Raw genomic sequence first — 10,018 nt, forward strand, 5'->3', positions numbered from 1 at the left:
CTGGAAGTTGTAGGGCAGGTATGCACACAGTGAAAAGGAGGTGGGCTGAGGACAACTTTGAATCCAGTTTGCAAAATACCACTGTTCTTGTTTTTCTCTGTGTACTCCCTATGTACTGAAAAAAAAAAATGAACACTGGCTATCAGGCCCAATCACTGTAGACTGGGTTCTATGTGTAACTCCAAGAATATTCCTGGTATATATGTTAGGAAATTACTGGACGACTAAGTAAACAAATGATCAGAAAAGGCTTAGACATGGCATTTAGCATACAGAGCAGGGACAATGGCCAACTTTTGCTGTTGATTAAGGTTTTTTTTTTTTTTTTTGGTAGCAAAATCACAAGGATGAAATGATGTGCTGAGGTTAAAAGCCAAGCATGCCCTCGCCCGAGCAGAGACTGTGCAGAAGTTAGTGGGTAGAGTGGAGGACTGCTCGTGGGCACGACTCCCACAGCCTGTGCTGTTTGTGCACTCATCAGGCCTTGCAGCCCATTATTAAGCTGAGAGGAGATCAAGGTCACAGAGACCTCCCAAGGCTTTGCTGCAAAGTACTTTGCAGTTAACTAAACAACTGGATGCTGGGTCTGAAGGGCGGACAGCACAGTGGCCTTCCTGGGCTGAGTGATGTTCTCCTGCCCACCCGCCCACTGGCATTCACCTAGGCATCTCCTTTCTGCTAATGTGCATGTGTACAGAGTGTGGTGAAATTCGAACACTGTCAGTGCCAAGAAAGCTACTCTTTCCCCCTGTAAGGAGATGGTACAACAACTGGAAAGTCCAGGGATAAAATGGTTCATTCAATCACAGGTCAGAAGAAAGGAAAAATAACAGAGCTATATAAATAGAATATTTTAGCACCATCTCAGTGGGGTTTTTCAAACGATTGACATCTTTATGAACTTAATCTTTGATGTCATGCATACGGAGTCATCTACAGAATATTATAAGTGACCAAGATAGAAAAACAAAGAACAGTGGTTATCAAAGCCAGCAGCAATAATCATGTTAAGAAATACAAAAGTGGCCCTCACGAAATGTGAAATATTTCTTATGCTTTTGCCACTTTCAAACAAAAGAGCCAGAAATCCTGTCCTTACCACAATGCTTACCCACCTCTTCTGGGACCCTGTGTCTTCATGGGCACGACTCAGCCTCTGGGCTATTTGTGTACTCATCAGGGCCTTGCAGGCAGTTATGAAGTTGAGAGAAGACCAAGGTTGCAAAGACCTTCAGAGACTCCACTGAAAGGTAATTTTCAGTTAACAAACAACAATCTCATGAAGAGAAACCTGAGCCCCTGTGCTGGGAGGGTTTGTTGTGTGCTGACAGGTGACCGAATTTCATGTGTGTTTTCCTGTTCTGATGAGAGATGAACAGTCCTACCTCATCAGAAAATCCGGCCACTGTGTTGGGATATGGTCCACTGAAACTTGGCAGCGATGGGATCTTCATTATCTCTTCTCTTACTCAGACTGTAGTGGCTGTTGGGCACTTTCAGTTGCTCAGTGGCATACTCACTCAACAAACAGTTGCTGGGTATCAACCCTGAGCCAGTCCCCATGATTCATAGTGGGGCTATCAACATGATAATGATGTAATCCTTGTCTTCAAGGGGTTTGTAGCCTCCACAAATGACTGAGTGAAACAAATGTGTAAACAGAGCCTTGGGTACTGTGTGAATGCTGGAGGTATTGTGGGAACAAGAAAAAGTGTGTCTCTGTGATGCTCAGACTGCAGAAGCAGCAGGAGGAGGAATACCCTGGACAGAGGTCACTGTCAAATTTACAAGAGCTGGGCTGAGTACTTCCAGGCAAGCATGTCAATGAATTATCTCAGAAGTCTTTAAGAGTAGGGCTTATTCCCCCAATACATGCAGAATGGTGTCCACCTGTCCACTGTTCTGTTTAGGCAGAGTTCAGGCTAAGCTCTGGTTCTATTTGGGAGAGCCTCAGCCCATCGTCTTTCAGTCATCCCTTCCTACCCCTAACACCTACAGGTCACAGGAGAGTAGCGTTGAGAAGAACAAGAAGTTGAGTGTGGTTTTGGGAATGTCTTCTGGGAAATGAACCCAAAACGTCCTTCTGAAGCCAGGTGGTCATATGGCATTCCTTTACTCTGCCAGCACACTGTTTCTAAGTCACTAAGCGAATATATATGGAATGAAGGCCCTCCTTTCAGGAGCCCAGTCTGACCATGGAGAGGTGGAATTTTTTTTTCCTTCTGGAATTGGACAGAAGGCCTTGTTCCTATTGGAAGGACAAAAATTAAGAACAAGAGCTAGCAGCTCAGCAGGGACTTTCTGCTTGGTCAAAAGCCTCTGGCAATGAGCGGCTATCAGAAGCATTTAATAAGAACCATAATCCTTTGGTGACTCAGGGCTGTGAACCAATGATGCTGTGCCTGTCAGGATTTGTAGATAGGCTGTCATGAAAATGTGTGGCTAAGGACTGTGATAAGCACTTCAGGGCAGAATCGCCTTTTTGCGAGTGATCAGGAGAGGGGAGGGGATTCTGGTGGAATTTCTATGTGACAGACAAAGAACCACTTTCCTCAAGCATACTTATGAAAGGGGCTATCCTTGCTAGGCCCTCCAGCTCCATCCCCATTTTCCAATGTACCTGCACTGTCCTCATCCCAGCCTGGCCACCACAATGGCCCATTCACGTTCTCTGACTAATGCAGACTTGTACATAGATAAGGGGCATCTAAGCTTGAAGGAAAATCGTAAACCTACTTGAATTTGTGCAACACATTATCTTTCGGAGTTCAAAGTTTCTCAAGGGCTTTTATTGAATTTTACTCTGAGCGTATTCCTATGAGGAAGAAAAGCTCAGTTTGGAAACCTCATTTGATTGACTGGAAGGATATGGAGGTTAAAAGGTTCGTTGATGAGAACATTTTTCCAACCAGTATACAAATAGGGATGTTTTAGGAGGGCCTCAGTTAGTTTGCTCTTTAGGTTTTAGTTATCCGGTGAGTATGAATGATTACGGAAGCTTTAAGCAATCTCTGTACCTTCTCATTTTAGCCTGTCTCAGCCCATGGAATTTCATGACCCCTCTATTCCCAGCCTTCCTGGAAAATCTCCGATAAGGTCATTTCACTGAAAAGGGAAGAACAAAGGGATTGCCTCTCACACACTAGTTGTCCAGTGAATGCTTAGACACCGTCCAGCAGGTCCAAGCGTGGTTTTATTTGGTTTAATTTAATTCTCAGAGAAACCCTGTGAGGTGGGGTAGCTAGCTAGCTACCCCATTTTGTAAATAAGGAAAATAGCCAGGGATGCTTTCTCCATTTTTTTTTCTCTCTGGTATGCCTGTTTGAAGAAGTGAATCTGCTCTTGAGAGATGTCAGGCAGAGTGGTTAAAAGCACCTGATGCTCTTGCAGAGGACCTGGGTTCAAATCCCAGCACCTACAACACACAAGTGTCTGTAAGTCCAGTTCTAGAGAGATCTGATATTCTCTCCTAGCATCTGTGGACATCTATCTTACACTCAAAACATTCACACATATAAAATAAAAATAAATAAAATGTTAAAGAAACATGGTTGGCCTATATGATTAGTTGTTTTTTTTGTTTGTTTGTTTTGTTTTGTGTTTTTTTTTTTGTTTTTGTTTTTGTTTTTAAGCCAAAGCAGAGCGTTTGTAAGTCATCTGGGAGGAATGTAGCACATAGATTAGTAAGAGTTTCATTTTGCCTGTGTATTTACAAATTTCTTCACAGTGTCACACAGAGATTCCCATCAAAGTCAAGTTCTTTTCCTTTTGTAGACACTTGCCTGAAAAAATTAAGGATGACAAACAGCTAAAGAATATGAGTGGCCAGTGGTTTTATGAAGCCAAGGCAAAAAGACACCGGGACAAGATCCATGGCGCTGACATCATCAGAGCATCCATGCGAAGGAAGAGGCTCCCCGTGGCAGGTGAGGTCACAGCCAATGTTTGTTTAGGAAGGGGGGAGGGGAAGCGGGTGAGACTCCTCACTGAAATCTGCTGAAGGGAGTCAGTCTCTGGAAGGCTTTGTTAGTGTACTGCCTTCTCGCTCAACGTCCTCTCGTCTTGAATTCGGATGGATGATGACGGGACTAAGATGGCTGGCTATAGAGGAAGACAATTCCAATTCTTTGGGCATCACATTTAAATGTGATGATGAGGACTGCGCACGCCTTTCTTTGGCTGTGTGTGTGTGCGCGCGCACATGGGTTTGCATAGATACACCTGCGGGTATACATACATGTGTGCCAAGGCCAGAAGTCATCCCCTGGTAGCTCTTTAAACGTTGGTGCTGGGCATCAGACCCAGGTCCTGGTGTCTGCATGGAAAACACTTTAGCAGCTGAATCACCTCCCCAGCTCCTTCTTTGGCTTCGAATTCCGGAAATTCAAAATTCTCTGAGTAGCACAAAAGATTCAGACAGAAATCAGGTTTCATATTCAACAATCTTGACATGTGGTTCTTTAATCCGCCAAACACATTACTTAAAGGACTATAAAAGTTCACTTAGAATTCTTTTTATTTCACCGCTTCATTTTGCCTGCATGTTTATAAATTTCTATCCAACTAATTTCTATTCAACTCAAGATCAGCCATTGTAAACATCTAGGTATAGCTGATACACACAAAAAATAAATGCTTTATCTTTAAAGCATTTAATGTATAACAAATGTTAATGATTTGTTTTTTAACTCTAGCAGCAATTTTATAAGGTCTACTTTTTCTGTAAACTTTATCAGGCAACTTGGGTTAACTTTCCCAAGGTTATGATGACATACAATTGCTAAATGGAGGAGCTGGGATTTCAAATTTTTTGACTGTGTCACACTGCAGTTAAGGGTTGACCTCTAAGTGTGGAAAGTGCCTGCCTACAGTTCTCTTGGTTTTCAAGCATACTCAGGCTGTGTGGTGCTGGTCGTTACTGTGGGCTCCATTTGTGATCAGAGATGCTAGACAGACGTATGGCAAGACCAGTAGCATACAAATTCCACCACGGAAAGCATTTAGAAGTTGGAGCCCCAGTGTTGCCCCATCTTAACGCTGATGGAAGTATCCTAGACATACAATGCGGCCGTAGGTAATAGTCTTGAGTTTTTTGATTTTCAGTTTACAAATTTACAAACTTGGAAAATACCTCTCACCATATAGCATACTGTTCACAAAGAACTCAGCGTAGTTCTTGGTCATTAATCACCAGTCAGTTGATGCTAGTTGTTACAGAGATTCAGAGAATGCTGAGTGTCAAGAGGGAGAAAAGGTTCCTGAAGATACAGCATAGAGGTTTTATGAGGACCATGACACCTGGGCTGTGTGTTGTGGAGAATTTAGAATTTGGATTTATAGAGAGGCTATGGGGTAGGAAAGGCACCAGAGTGGAGTGGGACATCCTGAATTAGGATCATTCATCTATCTTTGTGCTCAGAGTCACGTGTTATGTTTGGCCTGTTAGAGGCATTTAGTAAATCAGGATCTCAATGATTACTCCCACTCTGATGTCACTTGGCTAAGTATATCCAGTCCTGGCTCTAATTCAGGTCAGTTAGAACTTGGCTTTCATGGTCTCTGATGTACCTGTACATTTAAAGGCATTCCTATCCTTTCACAGTAGACTGGGAAGCAGGCATCTGAAGTCAGGGACCATACTGACTTCTTTCATAGCTATACTTTTGGTCCTGAGACCCAGTGGTCATCTTGGTACTTGGAAGGCCCGAGGTTCGGGTTTGAGCCCTTACTGATAGGAGCCAATAAGAAGGGTGGAGATTGTAGAAGTGAGAGATAACCTTTCTGTCTTTATTGTTCCCTGTTTCAGCTGAGCAGAATAAGGACACAGCAATGAGGGCAAAGGAGAGCTGGGTAAATAATGTCAACAAAGATGCTTTCCTTCCCCCAGATCTAGCTGTTGTGGAAGAGCCAGAAGACGACACAGCTCCAGCAGGACCAAGGTGAGACACAACTTGTGAGTTTCGTGGCTTGCTGTGCTATGCAGGCAAATGTGGGCTTGAGGTTCAAGTGCAGGAGCAGAGTCACGGGTGTGAGGATGGGTAACATTTGGGGGGAAATTCTTGGCTCCAGTGGGAATGGAATCTGTCCAAGAATTTTTCCTACCCGCCAGGATTTCCAATAAATCTCAACCCTGGAGTCAAACTATTGAATGGTTGTTTCTTCCAGGTTCAGGAGTGGTAGGTTTCTATTTGTACTGAAGATTGTCTTAGGGTAGGGTAAAGAGGTCCGGGGGGTGCTACAGTTCATTTCAGGGGACAGATGGATCGTAATCAGGCTGTTATATCTGGTGCAGCAGGAGAGACAGGAAGGATAAAGACTGGCCAGAAGTTGTTCTAATGTCTGCAGGACAGTGGGCATGTAGCAGACAGCAAGTATTTCTTTAAAATGCCACCTCCTCTATATTCTGGTTTTGAACTTGGATGCTTTCACCTGGTATTTGTATGCCTTTTCCATGAAGTAGCCAACTGTGGGGCTGTGTTGTTCTCAGACTTTTGGGGCTTTATCAGTTGATTTAGGTACTCTTGTTAGCATCCTTCTCTTGGGGTTACAGTCACTGCCTTTTGGTGGCCTCAGTGGAGACAGCTCACTTCAGAACCTCATACTGGCATGAAGTCAATGTTTTTGATGGTGGGACACATGGAAGTCCAAGACCAAGGCCCTGTGGAAACAGAGGTATTTCTAGCAGTTTAAAGGCAAAGAAGGATGTGTGTATAATACAGCTAGCAACAGGCATTTCAGAATCAACTATGCCACATGAGAAATGGAATACTGACTCTAATGAGGAATCTACTAATTACCTACTTCCCATGAGTGGTGGGCCTCACTGTTGTTCTCTGGAACCATTGTTCATATTCTGTTTCATCTACGTTGGTCTGCATGTTGGCTCAAGGTTAAGGTGCTTTGATAATAGATGCTGATTGACATGTGAACTTAAAGTAGTACTGACTTAATTTATTAAGCTTTTACTTCTATAGATAAATAACGAGACCAATAATCTTCCAGCAGGGTTTTTAGGAAGCCAAATATATAGAAACTATAAAATTCCTTTTTAAAATTAATTAATTAATTATTTTAACATCTGACCACAGTTGCCTCTCCCTCCTCTCCTCCCTGTCCCCTCCACATACTTCTGCTCCCCACTCATCCACTCCTCTTTTGTTTCTCTTCAGAAAAGGGCAGGCCTCACATGGATAGCAACCAAACATGGCATATCAGGTTGGTAGTAAGACTAGGAACAGTCTCTCCTATTAAGGTTATTAAGGGAACCCGGTAGGAGAAAAGGGACCCAAAAGCAGGCAACAGAGTCAGAGATAGCTCCTGCTACCACTGTTAGAGATCCCACAAGAAGACCGAGCTACACAATGGTAACATATATGCAGAAAGGTCTAGGTCAGTTCCGTGTAGACTCCCTGGTTGATGGTTCAGTCACTGTGAGGCCCTATGGACCCAGGCTAGTTGATTCTCTGGGTTTTCTTGTGGTTGTCCTTGACCCCTCTGGCTCCCACAATTCTTCTTCCTCCTCTTCTGCAGCATTCCCTGAGCTCCACCTAATGTTTGACTGTGAGTCTCTGCAACTGTTTCCATCAGTGCCTGGATGAAGCCTTTCTGAGGACAGTAAATGTAGACTTCTTAACAAGCTCGTAGCATGTAATAGGTGCTAGTAAAGTAGGGATGTAGGCTCTTGAATGTAGCATTTTGTGAAACCCCGGGAACTTGGGAAAGGACACTCTACGTAGCCTCCTTGCTGTCCCTCCCCCACTCTCACTGCCTGCTCGTGTCCCCGATGAAAGCAAGTCCTTGCTTTCTTTTTTTAATTTAGTCTTCTTTTGTGTATTACATCCTGACTGCAGTTTCCCAGTCCTTCTCTCTCCCCTTCCCCCCAGATCCGCTCCTCCCCAGCTTCCCTTCAGAAAAGAGCAGGCCTCCCAGGAATATCAACCAAACATAGAAACCAAACTATTAGAAACCCTGGTAGAAAAGGCAGTCATTCAGGCACATGACCAAGGATCTGGGAGCAGACATGTTCACTGTCAGCAGAGAGAACAAACACCGCTACAGAAGAGTCAAGAAGACAGCTTGGGGCACCAGAGGCAAACAGCTCTTCCCACCCTTCCTCCAGACTCTCATTCCATCTCAAAGGACTTAAGAGGCAAAGATGCTCAACTCAGTTTTCTCATGCCCCCTCAGGATGGTGGGCATTCCTCAGTCTTCCTTACTCCCAGGCTATTATAAGGCATGTGATTTGAATATGCATTGCCTTCCATGGCCTCAGACGGGTGTTTTAGATCTTATTTGTAAACAGATTGCCTTATGAGGATGTTGTCAGACCAACTGAAGTTAAAGTATGGGAACTAGGCAGCATTTCTTAGGAAGAAGAGAAACTGGCAGCTTTCAGGTGGCGTTACAGTTATACTATCATATCATGTGGATTGAGTGTGGTTGAGAAGGTAGTGCACAGAGGCTAGGAACACCAAGCCTGATTTGCTCAGTGAAGGCCAGTTCTGTGAGACTTGGCATGGGCAGTAATCAGTCAACCGTACACAGAGCTACCTTTGATGTCCTCCTTTCCGGGTCAGAGGCCACCATTTTCCTTGCTATCAAGCTTCTGCAATGCTTCTCACTTGTGCTTTTTTAACTTTTGGGAGCTGGGAGCTGGGTCTGTTTACTGTGCTTTGAGCCCTGTAGTTCTAGACCAAGTGATTTCCAGTAGAATGACTCAACGCCTGTCAATATTTTCTTAGCGAGGAGTGAAGAGTTGGGGCATGTAAGACTGGATAGCACAGTTTCTTTATTAGGCATGGTGGCAAGATCCTTTGTTGCGCTGTAGTCATGAGACTGCAGTATTTACTTTTTACGTTCATTAATTCCACGCTGGATATTGAACGCAGGCATCATTCATGTTAAGCAAGCTCCTTTATCACTGAACTACAGTCCCAGTGAAGCTTTATTTCATTTTATATTATTTTTTATTTGAAACAAAGTCTTGCTAAATTGCCCAAGTTAGCCCTGAACACACTCTGTGGCTTAGACAGATCTAAAATCAGTGATTTCCCTGCCTCAGTTGTCTGAGTAGTTGGAGTTGCAGCCCTTAGTTTCCAGGCCCAGCTGGAAGCAGTATTGAAAAGGCTGAGGACATAGCTGGTATCACCAATTCTGTTCACCTTGGGGCTGGGGTGGAGGGACCGCAGGGGCTTTCTGGACATGGTCTCATCTAGGGTGATTCTTGAAGGATGATAAGACTACATTAGACGTAACAGTTGGATAGGATAGGTGATTCTGATTGGTCCTGGCTTGTTGGAGAGTGGAAGTGGTCTCGTGGTCAGATATGAATGGTGGACAAATGTGTGGGTGAAAGAAGCTAGAAGAACTAGAATGCATCCAAGAAGCTAGACTCTTTTTCTTTTTCTTTTTCTGTTTTTTGTCAAGCCACAAGGAAGTACCAAATGATTTTCTTTTCTTTATTTCTTAGAGCAGTCCTATGGCAACTATGTACAACTGGGATAGATAGTTCAATGGAGTTGTTGTAGCTGTTTGGGTGAGAGATGGAGAGAAACGAATGAGGCAAAAGATAAAGGACAGAGCATGACAGATCTGTAGATCATTAGAAAGACACTGTAGTGTTGATTAGGGACACAGAAATCCCCAACAATGCATACAGAGCATATGGGTGACCTGAGCAAAGATTCTCAGTGTGGTCCTCATGTGTGTGCTTATTGTTTTTTCCCTCCAGGATCCCCAGGAAAAGGGACTTTTAGTACACTAAATTACTCTTAGTTCTCACATAGTGCCTAGCAAACAACCTCTAAAATGAACAAATAAAGAAAAGTGAGTGAATGAGTTAACAAAATGTGAATTGTTAAATAAAGACTAAATAATGAGGGAGGAGTGGATGAGAAAAACAAATCAGTAAATAAATTAATGAATAAGTGAAGTGGTTAGAACTCCAGGTGCTAAGCAGAAAGAAAGAGAGTGGAAGGAAGGAAGGAAGGAAGGAAGGAAGGAAGGAAGGAAGGAAGGA

General features: G+C 43.6%; 1 protein-coding gene across 11 annotated transcripts in view; it reads left to right on the plus strand.

Annotated features, from left to right (window-relative positions):
- The window catches only part of Sytl2 (synaptotagmin like 2), a 127,858-nt gene that overhangs the window by 70,432 nt on the left and 47,408 nt on the right, over positions 1-10,018 (plus strand). For 7 of the 11 annotated variants that reach the window (XM_055623283.1, XM_055623279.1, XM_055623284.1 and 4 more), the window contains 2 exons: positions 3,775-3,926; positions 5,807-5,939. In XM_055623283.1, the coding sequence (XP_055479258.1) occupies positions 3,818-3,926; positions 5,807-5,939 (242 nt within the window). In that variant the 5' untranslated portion in view covers positions 3,775-3,817. The remainder of the gene's footprint in view (positions 1-3,774; positions 3,927-5,806; positions 5,940-10,018) is intronic. The other 4 variants (XM_055623281.1, XM_055623286.1, XM_055623282.1 and 1 more) reach the window with 1 other exon arrangement.

This window comes from Psammomys obesus, unplaced genomic scaffold, assembly GCF_907164565.1.
Source record: "Psammomys obesus unplaced genomic scaffold, mPsaObe1.curated_primary_1811, whole genome shotgun sequence".
NCBI classification, from domain to species: domain Eukaryota; kingdom Metazoa; phylum Chordata; class Mammalia; order Rodentia; family Muridae; genus Psammomys; species Psammomys obesus.